Genomic DNA, 22,523 nt, shown 5'->3' with positions numbered 1-22,523 from the left:
GTTACAGAGGCATCAGAAGGAAAGGACATGGAAATGACAGCTGGTTTGGAAAGAATGATGAATCCTGGAGTCTGTTCTGCTCTGATCATGGTTACTACGTCTATCACAATAACAGAGAAATATTCATCTCCTCGTCCTCTGACTGTAACAGAGTATCAGTGTATGTGGACTGTCCTGCTGGAACTCTGTCCTTCTACAGAGTCTCCTTTAACAAACTGATCCACCTCCACACCTTCAACACCACATTCACTCAACCTCTCTATCCTGGATTTGGATTATTTGTCTGGTCACATGACTCCTCAGTGTCTCTGTGTTCTCTGTAGGAAGGAGAGTCTTTGGTCGCTTTCACAGAGCTCTTTATTAAGCTTTAAACACTGTTTCCTCAGCTAGTCCACTTTGTTTGAGCAGGTGTGAAAGATCAACTGAATTCTGGTGCAGTTCGAAACGAGTCTCGGTTCACTCGGAAGTGAACTCTGGTTTGGTTCAGCAGCGTGAATTCTCACCAGAGTAAACAAAGGACCAAATTCTCATGTGGCGTTAACAACTGACAGCCATTGTACTGAAGCTACAACACAGCTTGCTGATGGCTAACCTCCAATGTAGAGAAACCTCCACTTGTGTTTTGTGAAACACACATGTCAGACCCTGTCATGTTCTGTTGTTATTGTTTTTTGCTGCTATTTGCACTTTTTTTTTTTTTTTTAAATAAATGTTGTATGGTAATGTTACTTATCAATTATTGGTTGATGCGCCTTTGATAAATGAAGAAAAGAAACACAATCCTCAAAACAGCTTTAACTTCATTTGCTGCACCTTGTTTGCCGTTAGTATTTGGCCGCTGACTGTCGCCTTTCTTTGGACCGACCATTTCTTTTTCTGGGTTGAGAGGGTGAAACGGAGGGATTTCCCCTCCTACATAGTCCAATCAACGAGCCCCTTTCAACCAAGTGATGTACTAACCAAGGCAGCACCGTACAACATGCAGAGAGGAAGGATCCACGACTCGGCCCCAGACTGACAATGACTAGGATACGAAAAACCAAGTCACACCGGTACACTCCGGCATTTGCCGGCTGTATCCTCTTTCCTTATACTCCCACATACAGTCTTTTTTCATACAGTGTGAGTTATTCCCTGTTTTCCCAGCTGGGGACAGAGACGGTAAAGGGTGCAGCTTACACCCCTGAGATGGTCATTGAGGGTTTGTTCCTTAGACTCTGTCCACACATTTGTTCCATTTCTCATCAAAAGTCTAATACCCCTTAAACATCGAAAACACTGGGTTGACAAAGGATTTCCAGACCCGGGTCGACCCGCCGTCGGTGGTCTTTCACATCACCAACAGTCCCGGTTCTGACTTCCTGCTGTGAGAGCTGTGTGCCTGTTCTCTCTTCCCTCTCATACATCATTGCATCAACAACGTCATCGTTACACATTTATATGAACCGAAGTAATCTTCAGACTGCTGGACACTGAAGGTCATTCATTTATTTTATTGTTTCACAGAACCTGGTAAGAAAACTTTCAGTTATGTCCCTACACCATGAATAATTAATTAGTTTGTTGTTATAATGGAGCTCAGAAATAGAAACAGCAGCTGATTCTGAACTGATCTTTAGTTTTATTAGATTCTATGTTCTGTGCAGTGAATCGAAGGAGCAGGTACCTCAGCAAATTCCACATTTACAGCATTAATGAACCAAACACAACAAGAATGTAAACAACAAGAAATGAGGAAATAAATTCACAATAATCCAGGAACCTTCCAGTTGTTGGACTGGTTTTATGTTTCTTAGTCATGAGGGTGTGACAGTGTCCTCAATTAAATCAGACACCAGTTTGACTACGTTTGACTGTTTTATTAAAATGACAAAAGGTTGATTTGTTGCTCTCTGAATCCTGTGGTATTTCACTGTGTTTGAGATTTCCACCTTAAAAACCTGTGGTAACTAACTAATGAGATAAAGACTCAAAACAAGAACCAAGTCAAACACACCTCCTGCTCATTAACCAGCCAATCAGCTCAGGAGGTCAGAGGGAGGAGTCAGGAAACAGTCTCCTCTGACACTGACTGGGTTTCCTCCACAAGTTGGACTGGTTTTAATTCTGTCACTCTCATCTATTTTTAGACTCTGAAGTTATGAGGATGTGACTTCGTCCTCAGATCAAATCCAGGACTGACGAGGGACAAAGAGTTTCTTCTTCTATTTAAATGTTTTCTCCACACACGAAGGTGGAAAGTGTCTGGAAGTCGACCTGAAGTTCAGAAGATAAGAAGAAGGTAAAATCCATTTGTAAATGACTGATGAACAGTTCACTACTGGTCACATTGTTCTGTTTCACTCTTTGACTGTAGAGTAGAAAGTTTCTCTGGGATGATTCAGTTATTACTGATGTTCATTAATTAGTTGATGTTATATTCTAAAGTTTGTATCTATAAAGAATTTATATATTTTAGAATCAGTGTTCATGGGTTTGATCTGAGTCTGTGTTCACATGGATGATGGTAAAATGTAGAGAATGTCAGAACTGGTCTGACAGCTTGGATCCATGTGACTGAGGTTTCTTTGACGCCATCAAACTGAAAACAAACACTGAAAAAACAAAAACATTCATGATGTCGTATGTGATCTACAATACAACAGTGTGTGTCTGCATCTTGAATGATGAATAATCATTCCCTTTTGGTTGCTCCTGTGCGACCCATATTATTGTCGTAAGTAATTACTGTAAAGTAACTGTACACACTTTTAGAATGACCAAATAAAAACCATTCATTCAATTCATTTCAATTTTATTTATATCAATATCAATATTAACACAAATTGTCTCGAGGTGCTTTACAAAAACCGACCTGAAACTTCCAGAACAGCCTGAAGGAAAAACTTCCTCTCAACAACACATTCATTCATTCATTCATTCATTTAAGCTCAGTCTGTGTCCCAGAGGCTTCATGAACCTGGACACCTGGACTGATGCTGAGTAGCTCTGGATGTAGTAATTGTCCAGTAACTGAGAGGTTGACGGTTCGATTCCGTCATATCTTTAGTCTGTCTGCTGTGTCCTTGGGCAACACACTTAACCCACGTCGCTCTCAGTGTGAGTGACGTTTGGTGGTTGGTGCATTCCTGTAAGTCTGCCCCAGGGCAGCTGTGACTACTGAGGTAGTTTACCACCACTCTGGGGTGAGTGAATGAATAATGCATTCAACTGGGATCTATGATAAGGTGCTATATAAAACCAGTGCATTGTTATTGTTGTAATGACTGATCAGGTTGTTGTGTGAAGTGTGAAGGTGGACGCTATGGATCAGACTGAGGACACACAGGAGGGAGTCCCTCCCTCTAAAACCACTCTGAGGGGGGACCATGAGAACCAGATCAGAGCTCGGAGGTGAGATGACCCTCTCTAACTGTCCATGACTCTTCTCCATGTCAGAGCTCAGCACTCACATCACTGCTCCATCATTATTCACTGTCAAAGGTATTCATCTCTGGGTCTAAGCTCCACACTCACAAAGGAGATGAAACTTTAGTCAGAGATCAGACTGAAGGTTTTCCCTCTGACAGAGAATCACTCTACGTCAAACCAGTTAAAACTTTTATATTAACCTTTGTCCTCAGCAGCATTTCATCTTGTTTCTTTAAACATCTCTGTCCACATTCAAACACTAAAACAGATAATTCTCCTTCTGCTGAGCCTGCAAAGAAGAAACCAACAAACCACCACAGAAATCACATGAAAAATGAGAAACTCTGAATTGTAGTAAATGTTTACATGATAGCTGACACACTAGTTTTAGTCTGGAAGGTTGACTGATGGAGAGAGTAAAACCCTTTAGTCTCCTTGATGTCAACATGGCTTCTAGTTGCTCATATTTTCATCTCAGTTTCTCAATAAGATAAATGTCAACGTTACAACAGAAGAGTCCAGTGGACAGTTACAGTGGGACTGGTTGGAATCATGTTGGGATTTTTGTGAAACATTTTCAGTGGAGTGTCCCTTTAATTACACTTTTACACTTTTAATTACAATGTTTTTGTTTCCATCAGGAACCTCCAGCAAAGACCAGACTCTGCAGTACCCACCTGTGTTTCCATGAAGAGTGACCAGTCTATGGTTAAACCCATCAGGTTTGCAGATGGACATCAGTCTGTTCATGAAGGGTGAGATCATAAATTTAACCCCAAACAATAATATTCCTTAACCCACCAAATAAAACAAATACTATTTCTTAACAGAAGAGAAGTTATGTTATTTGTAAGAAAGTCATATGTTTAAAATGATACTATAATTGAAGTGGTTCTTTAAGACTCTCTTGACCTTTGCTGACACAAAGCCAATGTCTCTCAGAAAGAGATTGATTGAGGGGCTTCCAAAGACGCGGCAGTCGACTTCAACTGGGTACATTGTTGCCCTCCAGCCTTTCTCTTAGAATTCTGCTACTGGGTCAGGATACAGTGGCTTCTTCTTCTCATATGCCTCCTGGATGCCCTGCTTCCGTGGCACGGTCAGGACACACTTCTCTATTGTCAACCCCAGGATGATGTCAAGTCTGAGTGTGGTAATAGTGATGACTGCTTGTTGATGTCTGCTGTCATTGACCAGTCTTTGCCTGGGGTCTGGACCAATGTTCTGTCCTGATGTGGGCAGCTTAGATAGGCATGTCCTGCTGGTACAAACCAGACACACTACTTCTGCTGGGCCGCTGGTGTGCCAAGAGCTGTGAGGTCTCTATATGTTCCACCAACTTCCTTAGCACCTGGTTATGCTTCCACCTATAGCAACCACACACCAATTCCGTCCAGCAGCCTGCGACATCTTCCACAGGTCACTCCATCCTAGTCAACTTGGTAGAATGCCCTCCCACTTTGTCCATTGATCTTGCTGGCATTGGTCATTAGATTTAACAAGTAGCTTGTCCTCCTCCATCCTTACCACCTCTGTGACCACCAGAGTCTTCCTTTCCTTCAGAGATGCTTTGGACCACAGCTTCAGTGGGCCTTCTCTTCCTTGCTGCGTTCTTCCCACAAGCTCTTAGTGCTACAGTCTTGAGATGGTGTTGTCCACACAGTCTTCTGCTTTCCATGCTCTGCCTGTCTTAGCATTAGCATTCTTTACCAAGTAATCACTCGACTGTCTCATTTCCAGGACCACCCTGGACTTCTCGAGACTGTAGCCAGTGGAGAAGTTTTTTCTGTGGTAGCTGGAGTGCATTCCTCTCGAACACTGAAGCATCAGACATGCACTTTGGCTGTCCAAGCCACTTGTGTATGTAGCTGTTGGCCTTGGCATCCAGTTTTGTGACTGTTGTTGATGTCCTTTCAGACATCTTCAATGGCCCTAGCTTAAATACATTTGCTTCGTTTTTGCTGTTCTTTCTGTCTTTATGAGTAATAATATTACTGAACCTTGTAATTAGCAAAGATTCACTCAGGAAGTAAAAAACTTGAATGTGTCTCTGGTTTGTAAAGATTACACCCTTTTATATTGTCCTGCAGGAACCTTGGTTACCTATCTAACCCTAGGTTCTATGAGTGTGGTTTGCCACCCAAACCTCAGAACAAGACTTTGAATATGACAGTAAAGATGAGAGAAACATTATGTTTGAATGATAAAGGCTCTGTTCACACTCTGACCACTCATGGACCTAGGTTCAGACCTTTCTTATTTCTTCTGTTGGGTTTTTATTGGAGCAGGTTAGGATCCATGTCTGGTTCAGCCTCATGTCACCAGTCTGACCAGTCTCCTGGGGTATATCCTCACCTCTGTTTCCTGAACAACCTCTGCCCTCCATTTCCTACCAGTCTTCACTTGCATCCCAGGTTTTAACCACCATCTGATACCTTGAGACTCTGTAGTGCATCACATCCCTTGAATTTTTCAATTATTTAAGGGCAGTGTCAGTTTATTGTTATGCCCATAGAGTATGATGCTCCTCAGATTCTTTGGCATCCCCAGCCACCTCCTGAAGTGGTTTCAAATCTTCCCATCCAAGGTCCAAGGTTCTCTTGATCTCAGGTGTTATCACAGAACCTTCCTCATACCCCCGGGTTACGGGTAACTGCAGTACTCTGTAGTAATCTATCATATTTTGAGGTCACTTCTAGTTCTCAGATGCTTTACCTTACACTGAAAAAAAGAACGAAATAAAAACGATACCAACAAGTTTAAAGTTTATTATTATTGTTGCCATAGTTTTAGTCTGAAATGATGACTGATGGAGAGAACAAACACTTAAGTCTCCTTGATGTCAACATAGCTTCTTGTTGCTGCACGTAAAAACAGCTCCACGGGAATCTTCATCTCAGTTTCACAATAAGATAAATGTCATTATACAATAGAAGAGTCCAGTGGACAGTCATAGTGGGACTGATTGGAATTGTGTTGTGATTTTTGTGAAATGTTTTCAGTGGAGCCTTTATTTACACTCATGTGGTGTTTTTGTTTCCATCAGGATCCTCCAGCAAACACCAGATTCTGCAGTACCCACCTGTGTGTCCATGAAGAGTGACCAGTCTATGGTTAAACCCATCAGATTTGCAGATGGACATCAGTCTGTTCATCAAGGGTGAGATCATAAATTTAACCCCAAATAATAAGTCATTGTTCAAGCTCTTCATATAACCATCAATTGAAAATATTATACTTGAGATAATAACTTTAGAGAGGAGGCATGTGTACTTGGAAAGAGTGATCAACTTGAAAAGTGATCAAGCAGGAGTTCTCAAGTCACAAATGTTGTTTTCCACATACCCACACCACAAGAATTGTCAAAGTTATTGTGGGAATAGTTGTTTTCCCCACCCTAATGTTATGTATCAATTCAAAAGTATCAACTCTGCACCTGCAGGTTTGGGGATGTTACATCACACAGAGACAGACTAGTTTTGAGCAGCTAAAACAGCTTGGGGTCAACTTGATATGATGACATGATAATTTTATGCTTAAAAGTTGTCCCTATCAAAGTAGGAAAAGTCATGAAACGTGAAGTAAAAAAGAAGTCAGCTGTTACTTCTTTAATTATATCAAAATCAGAATCGGAAAATTCCTCGAAGGGCAATCAGGAGGGTGAAGAGCGGTACATAAAATAAGAGCAAGAGAATAAAATAACAAAAGAAAAGAATTAAAAATTGCAAAAAAACAAAACTAAACAAAACAGCATATTATGTACAATGGCAGGCCTGCTGCCAGTAACAGAAGAGAGATGGATTGTGGACAATAATATCAAGGCCAATATGTAAAAAAAAAAACAACAACTGTAAAACAGCAGATAAGGTATGACAAATAAATAAATAAAATGAATAAAGTGAGGCATGGTTAAAAAAAAAATTCAAGTGACATAGTAGTTAAAGTGTCAAAGTAGTATTGCACAAGAGGACATGTGATATTGCACTTGAGTGTAACACAGTGGGACTTAGGAGTTATTTTGACCGTTGTATAGTTCTTAGAGTTCAGGAGGAGAATAACATTGGGAACAAAGGTTGCTCTCCTCCTCTGGGTCTTACAGGCCGGACAGAGGAACCTGCGACAAGATGGCAGCAGCTCAAAAGCCAGGAACAGAGCACGGGTTGAGTCCTTGAGAATTTGTCGAGCCAGGCCACTAGCCTGCTGCTCGTACACAGAGCTCAGGTGGCGAACAGGGAGTCCAATAATCTTAGAACACACCTTGACAATGTTATGCAGGCGGTTCCTCTCCTGAACAGTTACAGAGTGATACCAGCAGCACATGGAGAAAGTTAAAACACTTTCAATGAATGTGTAATAGAATATCAGCAAGATGTTCTTACTAACAGAAAAAGAGTTCAGTTTCCTTAGTCCTCTGGTGGCACTTCCTCAGGATCCCTTCTATGTTGTAAGAGAACCTCAGTTGGCAGTCCAGGATGGTTCCCAGGTATCTGTATTCCCCAACTGTCTCGACCGGAGAACCGTGGATCATAGTGGTGACAGCTGCTGCCAGTTCCCTTTGGCTGCTGGAGAAGGTCTCCACCATCTCCTTCGTTTTGCTGACATTCAGCTCCAGGCACGAAGAGTCAAAGTCTACAAACTGCTGCAGAGCGGGTCCATGGTGCAGGGAGGGGCCTGACAGGAGGGACAGGAGAACGTCGTCAGCAAACTTCACCAGGTGACAGTTGGGGTGCATTGATCTGCACTCGTCGGTGTACAGAATGAAGAGCAGTGGAGAAAGCACACAGCCTTGTGGGGAGCCAGTGGAGGTGGTGAGGAGATCAGACAGGTTATTGTTAATCCGGACTTGCTGGGTTCGGTTGGTCAGAAAGTCCAGGATCCAGAGGATGAGCTGGCTGCTGAAGCTGAAGTTCCGCTGGAGTCTCTCTGCCAGGATATGCGGTTGCAGGGTGTTAAAGGCCGAGGAGAAGTCAGCAAACAGCAGTCTGGCGGAGATGATGGGAAGCTCCAGGTGTCTGTGGATGGTGTCGATGATGAAGGCTTTGGCATCGTTGACACCTTTGTGGCTTTGATATGCAAATTGGAGCGGGTCGAGTTGTGAGTTGGTCAGAGTGAGAATGTGTTGCTTAACTAGCCTCGCCATAGCCTTCATCACCTGGTAGGAGAGGGCCACTGGGTGCAGGTCGTTCAGGGCCCTAGGGGGGCTTCTCTTGGGGATGGGGATAATGGTTGAGTGTTTCCAACATTTGGGGACAGTTCCTGTGTTGATGGAGGTCTGGAACAGTTCCTGGAAGACACTCCCTAACTGGTCCGCACAGTCTGAGTCTGAGGATCCGGCCACTGATGTTATCCGCTCCAGGTGCGCTGTTAGCCTTGGATCTCTTTAGGGCCCTCACTACATCCGTGGTGAGGAAAGAGATGCAGGGGACATTGCAGTCGTCAGGTATGAGGGTGGATCTAATGTCCTCTAGCTGGGTGGAGTTGTTGATCTCAAATCTGGAGAAGAAGGAATTGAGGTCATTGGGGAGAGATGCTGGTGTGCTGCCGGGGATGTTAACAGGGTTGTCGCTGATGGGAAGGATCACAGCCGCCATTCTCTGCAGGCCCTGCCAAGCTGAGCGGAGGTTTCCATGAGAAAACTTTTCTTCCACCTTGTTCTTGTAGTTGAGCCTGGCAATCTTAATGGCCCTCTTGATTTCTTTATTAACCTCCTTTTTCTCGATCTCTGATCCAGAGACGAAGATCCGTTTCTTTTTGTTGATAATAGTTTTAAGCTCCTTGGTGACCCAGGGTTTATTGTTAGGGAAGATGGTGACAGTCTTGGTGGGAATGATGTTTTTCTCACAGAAGTTGAATCCATTGATGTGCAGCGCTTTGTTGTCGTCTCCATGATTAAGCCAAGTCTCAGTAAATCCCAGAATGGACGCATGCCTGTACTCATGCAGATGGTTCACATTAGCCTGAAGTTCGTCCAATTTATTCCTTAGTGAGCGGGCATTGGCGAAGATGACTGCCGGCAGAGTCAGCCTGTTGCTGTTTACCTGTTGCTCGTCGAAGTCGCACTCTGATGCCTCCCTTCTTTTTCCCCCATCTGGTCGCCTTGTGCAGTTTCTGTTTGGTGTTGGACTGATCCGACTCGAATGTCTGTTTCCGAATCTCCCCAGGAAGAGTGTCGGGGGAGAACGGAGCAGGACTGAGGTTGAGATGCAACAGCAGCTCCCGCGAGTATGTAATCCTTATCGTCTCTAAGGGTGAAGCAGCGATCGAATGAACCAACGTGTGTAGAGCTGCTAGAGTGAAAATGATTCCAGGAACATACATTCCGACAGTGTAATAAAACAAAAGATAAATAAAATAAAACACAGATAAAACAAAACACTTGTAATAGAAAAAAAAAAAGTAGAAATAAGAGGAAAACCGCTCAGCGCTCCGACCGGTCGACCACAGGAGCAGTGACCCGGAACCGGAAAAGGATATATAAACATTGAATGCGGTCAAATTGACCCCAATGATAATATGAGGTTTAAATTCTTATATGAACAAGTTGCAACACTTGGGATAGTTCCACAACAAGTTGCTTTTTACTCTGCTGTTTCTCCAACTATATCGGTAGCAAGAAGTTCCTCGGCTGGTTATCGTATGCTGCCATTCAGACTGCTGTTCTAAATGAAGTGAGTAAAGGGAAACTGTAAGCAACTCAAAGTAAATGCAGATGTCTGTACTAAAAGAGTTGGAAAAGTGAATGTAATGACCCATGATATCCTACTAGCTCACAACATTTAATATTGACAATGTTAAAGTATTGTCAATGTCAAAGACTCTTGAATCTTGACATTCCTGTACCTGGACCCATACCTTCTACCTAAGGGCAGTAGATGGAACAGGTGTGCGCATGATGTTGTGCACTCTCCTCAAACAGCAGGTGGTGTAGATGGCCCTGATCTCTGGCGGACTTGTCCCATCTTCCCTGCTGTCTTTAACACTCACTGGAGTGCCTGCTGATCAGTCTTAGTGCAGCTAGAAAACCACACTGAAAATCCATAAGTGAAAACACTGCTTATGCCACAGTTGTAAAAGTTCTCAGTCAGCTGCTTCGGGATTTGGGTGCTAATTAACTCCCTTAGATAATACAGGTGTTGCTTTGCTTTTCCCACAATTGAGGAGATGTTAGTGCTCCAGGACAGGTCCTCCGATATGGAGGTATTTAAAGTCAGACATTCTCTCGACCGCCTCACTGCCAATGGAGAGTGGAGAATTATTAGCTGAATATTTTTCCAAAGTCCATGATAAAAGGAGGTGTGCCTGTCAACTTTCACGCCCTGTGTGCTGTTTAAAAAGCCCACAATCCAGTTTCACAGGGTGTTGTCAAATGCCAGGTTAAGAAGTTTGGCTCTGAGTTTGTTGGACTCGTTTGTTGAAGGCGGAGGTGAAGTAGATGAAGCGGAGCCTTGTATGCAAATTGTTGTGATAACAGTGTAGACATTATTGCTCCTTTAATCCTACTACATTCCACAAACCAAGTCGCCATTCGCTCCGACCACAATCACGATGGATAGCCTGCAGTATTCATGTTTCCAATCCTCGGGATTGCAATGTAGACTAATAAAGACAACAGCAGCACTCGCATCATTACAATGAGGTTCTCCATGTTTGTTGTTACACCACCAGGCAGGAAAAGCATCAATCATCCACAGTCATCAATAGTTTTCTACCTCCATGGGCACAGCACTCCATCAAAAGACCCAAACTAACAATTGTTTGCAATCTCAGATTTACTGTGGTTTATGTCTTCTAAATATCAGAATATACACAGGCCAGTTAATAACTCAAAAATGTCAATATCTTTTTCTCAAAAAGAGTAAAGTATACCCTTTGTTGCACCTAACTGAATTCATTTCAGAGATAACTTTGCGTTTCTGTAAGGATTCATCTGTATTGAACATCTTGATCGAAGTATAGATGTACTGAAGCTGAATGTTTTTTTTCCAGAGTTAACCAGCAGAGCTCAGGGGTTCTCAGTGATCAGTCTGTCCCTCAGCATCAAACACATCTGGACTCCATAATCACGGTGAGGACATTAAAGATTCAACACTGACGTCAACTTGAAGGAAGATTTAGATTTCATTTATATGTGAAAAAATGAACAAGAAACACAGTGATCAGCTTTTTAGATCCTTTTGGGTAAAATAATACTGTCTAATACAAGAGTTCTGCAATAAATCAACCTTCACGACAGTTATGATGTTCAGGTATTGTTGAACAACAACTTGATCTGTGATATTGATCGTAATATTGATCCATCCTGGTGCCTGGTACATATTTCTCTGTTCCAGCTACTGGAAGACAACATCATCACTTTTGTGAAGAACGAGCTGAAGAAGATCCAGAAGGTTCTGAGTCCTGATTACCCAGAATGCTCAGAGAGTCAGAGGGAGGATGAGGAGGTGTTGGAGGGTGAGGATGAAGAGCAGAGGAGGAGCAGCAGAGATTTACTGGTGAAGATGACAGTGAACTTCCTGAGGAGAATGAAGCAGGAGGAGCTGGCTGACTGTCTGCAGAGCAGTAAGAGTTTTTAACAGCTTTAACTGGATGGAAAGAGGAGACGGAGGAAACATGGGACAAGTTTACATTTCTACACTCTGATGTTGATATGATACAAACATCTGAATCAGTTCAATTATTAATATCACTTATTCAATCATGCACATTAAGTAAATCCAAAAATTACAAAATACAGTGAGAGATGTAGCAGGAATAATTCCTATGTACAATCAACAAATACATTTAAGCTTATCATGAGTTCACCGCATGACGTCACATCTTGCAAGACAGATCAAAACACCACAAGATTTCAGGGAATGATATATGGGCAATAATGGGATTTATCACCTGAGTTACACCCCCCCTTAAAATCATGCAACTCCAGTGCATGCTAACCCACCTGAACACGGGAACACACAGCAGTGTCAGGCACAGGAACAGTAAAAATGTCCCTGTATGCATCGGCTAAACTATGGAAAAGTGTTTGCACCACAGAGATCAATACATTACCCAAATAAGAGTACTGCAAACACTTGAGCGGTTGTCATGGCGACAAATAGACTGGACAGGTTCAACAGCATCAAAATTATCCCCATCCCCAGAAGCGATTGTTTCAGTGATACGGGATGATGTTTGCCAAATAAGGGGGGTGTCTCTACTGAGCCTCTGAACTCTACATCCTCCTCAGATCGCAGCGTCCCAGCGGAAACATCCTCTTAAGCAGGGGCATCACTAGGCTTTAAGGACAGGGAAGGCTTAGCTCCCTCGAACTTTTCCAGAAGAATTGGTTTCATATCACAATGTGTAAACAGGGAGGTCGCCCATACACTTAACGACAACATAAATGTCTTTCTCCCACTTATCCTCCAATTTATGTTTACCTCTGAGTTTTACATTCCAGACCAGCACTCAGTCGCCCACTAGTGTGGATGGTTTAACTCTCTGATCAAATCAAGTCTTGTTTGCTGCATTCATGGAAGCAAGTTGGTAGCTTTCTTCCAGGCGAGAGTGAAGGTTCTGCACATATTTTGAGTGCAATGTCGAGGGCGCATCTCTGACTGGTAGGCTGAAAGCAAACAATGACCAAAGAGTGATCAAACATGAGATCATAGGGAGAGTAGCCTGTGACCTCATTTCTGGTAGAGTTTTAAGCATGGACCAGTGGCTGATCTTTGTTTCTGCTCCAGCTTGAGAGTCACCAACATACTTAGTAGAGTTCGGTTGAATCTTTCGACCGGGTTCCCATGAGGGTGGTTCAGTGTGGTACGGGTCTTTTCAATACCCGCAGTATCACAAAGTTCTTTGATTAGATGGGACTCGGGGGTGCCATAACGTACGATAAAATTCTCCCACAGACATTTAGCGACTGTCTTCGCCTTTTGATTGGCTGTTGGAATAGCCACTGTCTACTTACTGAAATGATCTGTGAGGACCAGGATGTCTTTGTTGTGACATTTATCGGCCTTGAGTGACAGATAATCTATGCACAACAATTCAAGCGGTGCAGCTTGTTCTGGAAGGGCTTTTCTTCAAATGCAATGGTTGCAGGTTTTTATTTTTTCTTCTACATCTGCAGCCATGTGTGGCCGGACGAACCGAGCTCTTACAAGGTCAAGATTTCTCTCAACCCCCATATGGCTATTTGGCGTAACTCTTCTGGTAGCACAAGCTGGAATGAGATACGCCTCCTTCTGTACAAGATGCTGTCTTGAAATTCGAGGGCCAGGGCAGGGAGTTCTCATTACACTGTGGGAGGGATGCTCTCACCAGTCTCAAGTTGATAAATTACTCCTTGAGACTGGGGTCGGCTCTCTGCTTTTCCCAGAGCTCGAGAAGAGACAATGAGGGCACAATGGGCAGCCCTTGCTCACATTCACTGGCATAGCAGCCTGGGATGGCAGATATTGAAATGGCCAATGAGCCAACCAAAGTGATGCAGTTCTCAGCTGGACCTTCAGGACCATCACCAGACAGCTATGACACATGGCAGCTACAACGTCTGAATCTAGTTCAACCACCTGTCACGATCGATGACATGGTCATGGGTAAATTGTTGGACCATGTCCCACTCCTTTTGACCACAGGCATCAGATGGCTGGAGTACATCAGCGCCCCTATTTTGGCTCCCAGCTCAATACTGAAGCTTAAAATCATAAGTGGAGAGTGCAGCAAGCAGTACCCTTGCCAGTACCCTGTGAATCCTAAGAAAGACCTTAATTCTTTTAGTGTCCTGGGGACCGGCCAGGATTTCAACATTCATCCGGGAGAATGAGACGAATTGTCATACTCTCGATTCATCTATGCAGCAGTGATTGGGTTTCGTGGCTTCTTTAAATGTAAACTAATTGAGCCATTGATGTGTAATTTATGCAATCTGCAATCCTTTGCCATGCCATTTGGTGTCTCTTTGATGCAGCTGCGGTGTTTGACTTTTCGGGGTTTTGAGTGAGATTTACTTTTTCTTCTTTGTATTTAAAAATAATCAGTCCTTGCTCCTTTTTGCTGGTGGATCAGCCTCATGATTGTGATTGGTCTGCTGCCTTGGGACCCGCCCTCATACGTGCACATTCACCAATTCAAAATAAGACAAACTGGGTTAAGTTACTGAGTTGATAAGCGTGATACTGCTTTTCAGATTGTCATTGTTGTGGATAGGTTCAGCTGGGTAGGTTGGGAGTAACCCCGGGTAAGTTGAGCTTGCTTCGTGATACAGGCCTCTGCTCTGAGACAAAATGGCCGAGATAGCGCACAGATGTTTGGAAAAGCTTGCACTTTACCAGTGACAACTTGAGACCATGGTCCTTGAGTCGATGAAATACTCTTAGTAATTGGCTTTCGTGTTCTTCAAGGGTATCAGAGAAAATGATAATGTCATCCAGGACGACTAAAACCTCTTTAAGATGCAAGTCCCCCATGCACCTTTCCATCAACTGCTGAAAAGTGCTCAGTACGCTGGTTACACCTTGTGGCATCCTGTTGAACTCCCAGAAGTCCAGTGGAGTTACAAATGCAGTCTTGGGTTTGTCTACTTCAGCCATTTCAATTTGGTAATACCCTGACTTGAGGTCGAGAACGTTGAACCAACATGAACCGGTAAGTGCTATGAATGACTCCTCTAAGTTTGGGAGTGCATAGTTGTCCTTGGCGAGGGGAGATCTAGCTTGCGATAATCAATACACAGCCTCACATCTCCATTCTTCTTACGGACGAATACGATGGGCAAGGAGAAGGGTGATACAGACTCTCTTATTACTCCTACCTCCAGCAGGTCTTGCGGATGGTCATGGACAGCCTCAATGTCACGTGGGTGAATAGGCCGATTTCGATGTTTGAATGGAGTCTCAATACCAAGGCGAATATAATGCTTCACACGATTGGTACGTCCAAAGTCAAGATCATGATGTGAGAACACATCATTGAGCTTGGAGACAACTCATAGCTCTTCCTCATTCAACCTGCGAACTGCTCGTACTCTGACCGAATCACAGTGGCATATTAAGCTGGCGTGATTGGCCGCACTAAGTCACATGACCGCATGACGTCACAGCTCACGAGAGAGATCAAAACACTGCGAGATTTCAGGCAACGATATATGGGCAAAAATGGGATGTATCACCTGGGTTACAGTTTTCAGTCACCATTCTGTGGACATTTGTGCCTTACAGTTCATCAATGACATCTGTGATATGCTGTGTATTTATGTGTACATTCGTTCATTCATCAGCCACTTTATGTATAGTGTATATTGACATGCGCTATGTCATGTTCTCTTAAATCTACTTTGTATATGCAGGACATGTTTTTAGATGATCTATATTCTCAACATTTCCACATTTTGTTTACAATTTTTGTTTAGTTGGTGCACCGTAGGCCTTTGAGGAAGTTAATTTCAATCCTGTTTATTTGTTACACATGTCGGAATGGACAAAAAGTTGATTTTACTTTTGAAATGAATTAGTTCACTGATTATTTACATTTCTTGTTTGTTCAGGAACTGGTGCTGCACAGTGTGGACGTAAAGTTAAATCTAGTCTGAAGGAGAAGTTCCAGTGTGTGTTTGAGGGGATTGCTAAAGCTGGAAACTCAACCCTTCTGAATGAGATCTACACAGAGCTCTACATCACAGAGGGAGGGACTGCAGGGGTCAATGATGAACATGAGGTCAGACAGATTGAAACAGCATCCAGGAAACCAGACAGACCAGAAACAAGCATCAGACAAGAAGACCTCTTTAAAGCCTCACCTGGAAGACATGGACCAATCAGAAGAGTGATGACAAAGGGAGTGGCTGGCATTGGGAAAACAGTCTTAACACAGAAGTTCACTCTGGACTGGGCTGAAGACAAAGCCAACCAGGACATCCTCTTCATATTTCCATTGACTTTCAGAGAGCTGAATGTGGTGAAAGAGAGAAAGTTCAGCTTGGTGGAACTTGTTCATCACTTCTTCACTGAAACCAAAGAAGCAGGAATCTGCAGCTTTGAAGACTTCCAGGTCGTGTTCATCTTTGACGGTCTGGATGAGTGTCGACTTCCTCTGGACTTCCACAAGACTGAGATCCTGACTGATGTTACAGAGTCCACCTCAGTGGATGTGCTGCTGACAAACCTCATCAGGGGGAAACTGCTTCCCTCTGCTCGCCTCTGGATAACCACACGACCTGCAGCAGCCAATCAGATCCCTCCTGAGTGTGTTGACATGGTGACAGAGGTCAGAGGGTTCACTGACCCCCAGAAGGAGGAGTACTTCAGGAAGAGCTTCAGAGATGAGGAGCAGGCCAGCAGCATCATCTCCCACATCAAGACATCACGAAGCCTCCACATCATGTGTCATATCCCAGTCTTCTGCTGGATCACTGCTACAGTTCTGGAGGATGTGTTGGAAACCAGAGAGGGAGGAGAGCTGCCCAAGACCCTTACTGAGATGTACATCCACTTCCTGGTGGTTCAGGCCAAAGTCAAGAAGGTCAAATATGATGGAGGAGCTGAGACAGATCCACACTGGAGTCCAGAGAGCAGGAAGATGATTGAGTCTCTGGGAAAACTGGCTTTTGATCAGCTGCAGAAAGGAAACCTGATCTTCTATGAATCAGACCTGACAGAGTGTGGCATCGATATCAGAGCAGCCTCAGTGTACTCAGGAGTGTTCACACAGATCTTTAAAGAGGAGAGAGGCCTGTACCAGGACAAGGTGTTCTGTTTCATCCATCTGAGTGTTCAGGAGTTTCTGGCTGCTCTCCATGTCCATCTGACCTTCATCAACTCTGGAGTCAACCTGATGGAAGAACAACAAACTACATGTCAGTGGTCTAAACTATTTAAAAATCTAACACGTCTCCATCAGAGTGCTGTGGACAAGGCCTTACAGAGTCCAAATGGACACCTGGACTTGTTCCTCCGCTTCCTCCTGGGTCTTTCACTGCAGACCAATCAGACTCTCCTACGAGGCCTGCTGACACAGACAGGAAGTAGATCACAGACCAATCAGGAAACAGTCCAGTACATCAAGAAGAAGATCAGTGAGAATGTGTCTGCAGAGAGAAGCATCAATCTGTTCCACTGTCTGAAGGAACTGAATCATGGTTCTCTAGTGAAGGAGATCCAACAGTCCCTGAGATCAGGACGTCTCTCCACAGATGAACTGTCTCCTGGTCAGTGGTCAGCTCTAGGCTTCATCTTACTGTCATCAGGAGAAGATCTGGATGAGTTTGACCTAAAGAAATACTCTGCTTCAGAGGAGGCTCTTCTGAGGCTGCTGCCAGTGGTCAAAGCCTCCAACAAAGCTCTGTAGGTGGATTTAGGAACTGTTTGAAACATGATTCATTTAGTAAATGACAAATAAAACATTTGATGTTGATTCTTCTTCAGGCTGAGCAGTTGCAACCTCTCAGACAGAAGCTGTGAAGCTCTGGCCTCAGTTCTCAGCTCCCAGTCCTCCAGTCTGAGAGAGCTGGACCTGAGTAACAACAACCTGCAGGATTCAGGAGTGAAGCTGCTGTCTGCTGGACTGGAGAGTCCTCACTGTAAACTGGAAACTCTCAGGTCAGGATACAGCTGCTTGTTGATCAGTTCAATCCTGATGTAGGTTCATGTTGGTGCACAAGTTCAACATGTGGAGGATTTTTCTTCTTCTTCTTGAGTTTCTGATATGTTTCTATCTCCAGTCTGTCAGGTTGTCTGATCACAGAGGAAGGATGTTCTTCTCTGGCCTCAGCTCTGAGCTCCAACCCCACCCATCTGAGAAAGCTGGACCTGAGCTACAACCATCCAGGAGTCAATGGATCAAAGCAGCTGTCTGCTGGACTGGAGGATCCACTCTGGAGACTGGACACTCTCAGGTATGCATGTTTGCCAAACGGTTTTTGAAGGAACACATGTAGAGACAATAGTTTATATCAGCAAGAAATCAATAAAACATTAGATCAGTGAAGTCGCTTTCGTAATATTTATACACTTTATCATCTTCCTCTCAAACAGTGAAACCTTCAGAGAGAGTTGATACTTATGTGTTTAAGTTTGTTTCTGGGTCTCAATGACAAACTGAGGAACTCTGCTTCATGTTGAACATCAATTTGGTCTCATGGTGAATAGAAAATCATTGTTTGTGTGTTTCTCTCTTCAGGATGGACCATGGTGGAGAGCAGTGGTTAAAACCTGGTCTGAGGAAGTGTAAGTTTGACTAATGATGACAAAACATCAAAGTGTCAGTTTGTCTTTAAAATCAAAGCTGATAGTTGTGGTATTTATTCATTCAAACATCACTGACAAGAGAATCCTGACAAACAGTTCCACCATTAAACTTTCTATGAATGAACAACAGATCAGTGAGTAAAGAAAGAATAAATCCATCAGATGTGTCACATGATAAACTGCAGCTGTGTTGTGTCTTTTTCTCTCCATCAGATTTCTGCGAACTTGAAGTCGACACAAACTCAGTCAGTAGAAAACTCAAACTATCTGACAACAACAGGAAGGTGACACATGTGGAGGAGGAGCAGCCATATCCTGATCATCCAGACAGATTTTACCCATGGCCTCAGCTGCTGTGTATAAATGTTCTGACTGGTCGATGTTTCTGGGAGGTTGAGTGGAGAGGAAACGTTGATATATCAGTAAGTTACAGAGGAATCAGAAGGAGAGGAAACATGTATGACAGCTGGTTTGGAAAGAATGATCCTTCCTGGAGTCTGTTCTGCTCTGACGATGGTTACGATGTCTATCACAATAACAGAAGAACATCCATCTCCTCGTCCTCTGTCTCTAACAGAGTCTCAGTGCATGTGGACTGTCCTGCTGGAACTCTGTCCTTCTACAGAGTCTCCTCTTACAAACTGATCCACATCCACACCTTCAACACCACATTCACTGAACCTCTCTATCTTGGATTTAGATTGTGGTCTCCTGGTTCCTCAGTGTCTCTGTGTTCTCTGGAGGAAGGAGAGTCTTTGAAGTGACAACAGCTTCAACTCTGAGATTTAAATGTTGATTTAAATGTTTAATTTCTATTTAGTGTCACAGAAATTGTCTGATCTGTAGCTCTCTGGACACATAATAATCACACAATGGTATAAATAGAGTACATTGCAATTACAATTACTGTGTCTTACCATGTGAGTGGTGAGGAAGATTTCAAAAGTACAATAGAGAAACAAACATCTTTTATAGTGTTTGCACAGACAGTTTGTCATGCAATTGGCTGGCTTTCCAAAGTTAAGAATATATATGTCCGCTCGACAATGGTGCCAAACACCCCAATAGTATCTCCTCTTTCATAACACTGAAGCACTTGTGTCTAGTAAATCATGAAGAAGAGGATAGTAATAACCTCAACAGAACCACTATATTTGTGATTGAGAATAGACCAGTTAATAGGCTCAACAGCAAACCATGACCACTAATGATCAACTATAACTTCACTTCCACAGAAGTATTTATCAACCATGAAGTTAACTACATACGTACATGTTATATATGTGATTGTTACATATGTTAATGAATATGAGTTCATGGAGGCTATGACGCAGACTAATATGATTAATACGCTAATTGGGATGAATATACATGCTAATGGATGGGCCAATCTAAAACCATATGTTGTGAAGCGATTGAAGCCTCAGTGCAGTGTATTGTTTAGTTTCTGTTAGGAGTGGAGAAGATGAAGGAGGTCAGGACCCAAATGCAGGACAAAAAGGTGACGAGGTTGGAGTTCAAATAAAAGGTATTTAATGAAAATAAAAGGCGCTGCAGTCAGGGCAGGAAAATCCAAAAACACAAAAATGGAAAACCACAAGGAGAAGAACTATAAGAACACTGATGGATGACGAAATAACTAAATCACAGGACAAAGACAAGGTGACAGAAACATGGCTTGGAAATAACATCATGGCAAGGAAACAACATCAACAACGATACAGGGAACAGGCAGGTCTACATATATACAGGGGCAGAGGGATGAGAGACACAGGTGAAACTAATGAGCAATCACACAGGCAGAACCAATAATCAATCAAGGGACAACATGAGGAAGCACAACTGACAGGAAATCAAGAAACTTAACAAAATAAAACAGGAAACTCAAAACATGATCACGAATAAAAGACAAAGACAAAACCATGACAGTTTATTATGTTGGCTAATTATCGAGTGGAAGCTAACAAATGCTATGTTGTGAAATCCAGTGCTTTTGTTTTATTGAGTTTAATCACTCTTTTGTATTTCAGTTTGGAGCTAATAAACTTAATCCTTCAATGCTGCCTCCTGATAACACAGGTAAATGACATGTTTATGACCCTAGCCTCCTATGCTACTCTGTGGTTCCTGCCTCATGCTAACCGGCGTAATGCAGTCATGGCATAGGCCATAAAAGGGTCTACATACATCTCAGGTGTTACTAAAAAAGTCTGAACAGGTGTATTTTAACATCATCCTTTGTCACAAACAGCTCAGCAATGACATTATTCTGAAGACAGGATGTTCTAGGGTTCAGTCGTAATGACGATAGGTAAATGGGACTGTAGATTGGACTGTATATTTTCGTAATTCTTACTACCTCATTCTTATTCAATTTTCTAAGATTATTTTGTTCTATTTTATTTTTGACTGTTATCATTTGTCTATGTCTCCATCCATCCATCCTTGTACATTTTATTTTATATAATCCAGTATAAACTATACTCCATGTAATCTTTGTCTTCATGTTTATGGCCTTATTCATGGTCATGGATCATTGTGACATATAGTATGTGACTACAAGAAAAAATCCCAAATGAAATGATTCTCCAGAATAAATAAAAGTTTCCTTTGTTACTATAAGACATTTATTTAATAGCAAATAATTTGTGTAATACAGTCATGATTAATTAATATGATTTGATTGTTTATTCGGGTATTCATATTCCCATGTATGTTTGCTATGAGCCAGGGAAGAAGAGACCTCTGGTGGTTTTTTTTTTAGTTTTGGGGGGAGAGCAGAAAAAGAGGGCAGAGGCCAGTGTTTGGAAAGTGGTCTGTTGTTGTGCACGGCTCCTCACTAAAGGCGTGAGGAAGAGCTCCAGTGTCTGCATCTTCTTTGAGAATACACTCTACTCCCACAACGCTTACATTAGCATCAGTTATGGGAAATGTCAGCTCCCTATCGAAGCACTTATGAAGCTGGCTGAATGACAGCATCGCCCATTCCTGAGTGGACAAAACTGGCTTCACAGCAGTGCAGGTGGACGTGAGGATGAGTGGCAAGACCAAAGGTGAGGGTCTGATCCTTTATGTGAACAATCCTGGTCATGTCTCCGTGAAGAAGAGAAAGTGCTCAGGACGCTGAACTCTTGGTAGTTGGTGTCAGACCAGACTATGTTCTCACATCATAGTAATTGTTGTTTACATCAGATTAGATTGAAGTAAAATAAAAATAATTATTATCTAGTGAAATGAAATAAACAGTGTCATCAAAAAGTTATGAACAAATATACAAAACGTCCAAAGGTGGTTGTGTAGCCAGTTGCACAGCAACAGTGTCATGGATCATGTCGCATGTTATTTCCTTGTCCTTGTCTCTGAGGGAGGGACGTAAATGGGGTGCGTCCGCCTGTAGAGTCCCACAGTGGGCACAGACGTACCGTGGTCCTATGAACTAGGTCTCCAAAGAACTTCTCCCTCTGGGTCCCATCAAGCACACACAGTTCTTCTTCACTCCTCCTACAAACCATGTGTTGTGAGGCAGCCTGTGACCACCTGGACATTCAGACAGTGGACCCTCGAGGCCCGTGACTCTCAGGGTCTGTTATGATTGTACAGACTGAGCTGTACTGGAAAACACAGAGGGAAATAGGGGACGTACAGCTGTGGACAGGAGAGTTGGCTGCTGCGCTGACTATGTGACATGGTGCAGGGACTTGATTGTTACAGTAAGGACGGTGCGTTGTTTTTCCCACAGCAAACCATGTATTACCTGTGACATCAAGAAGCTCCTGAGCAGGAAAAAGACGGCCTGCAGGGAGGGTGGAGGAGAGGAGCGCAGGCTGATACAACAACAGCTGGAGAGGAGCATGAAGCCAGGAGGACTACAAGAAGGAGGTGGAG

The 22,523-nt window shown here is 43.1% G+C and overlaps 2 protein-coding genes across 2 annotated transcripts in view; both read left to right on the top strand.

The window, feature by feature from the left end:
• LOC124999442 (NLR family CARD domain-containing protein 3-like) overlaps positions 1-22,523 on the top strand; it is a 57,031-nt gene that overhangs the window by 5,381 nt on the left and 29,127 nt on the right.
• LOC124998870 (protein NLRC3-like) lies at positions 1,992-21,260 on the top strand. Its single transcript, XM_047573502.1, has 11 exons — positions 1,992-2,281; positions 3,289-3,393; positions 4,053-4,166; positions 6,458-6,571; positions 11,398-11,476; positions 11,742-11,970; positions 15,941-17,735; positions 17,817-17,990; positions 18,113-18,286; positions 18,571-18,617; positions 18,852-21,260. Exons 2-11 carry the CDS (start codon positions 3,305-3,307, stop codon positions 19,400-19,402), a joined length of 3,366 nt encoding a protein of 1,121 aa, XP_047429458.1. The 5' UTR covers positions 1,992-2,281; positions 3,289-3,304; the 3' UTR covers positions 19,403-21,260.

This window comes from Mugil cephalus, chromosome 21 (genome assembly GCF_022458985.1).
Source record: "Mugil cephalus isolate CIBA_MC_2020 chromosome 21, CIBA_Mcephalus_1.1, whole genome shotgun sequence".
Classification (NCBI taxonomy): Eukaryota; Metazoa; Chordata; class Actinopteri; order Mugiliformes; family Mugilidae; genus Mugil; species Mugil cephalus.
This window is presented reverse-complemented; position numbering and strand designations above follow the sequence as displayed.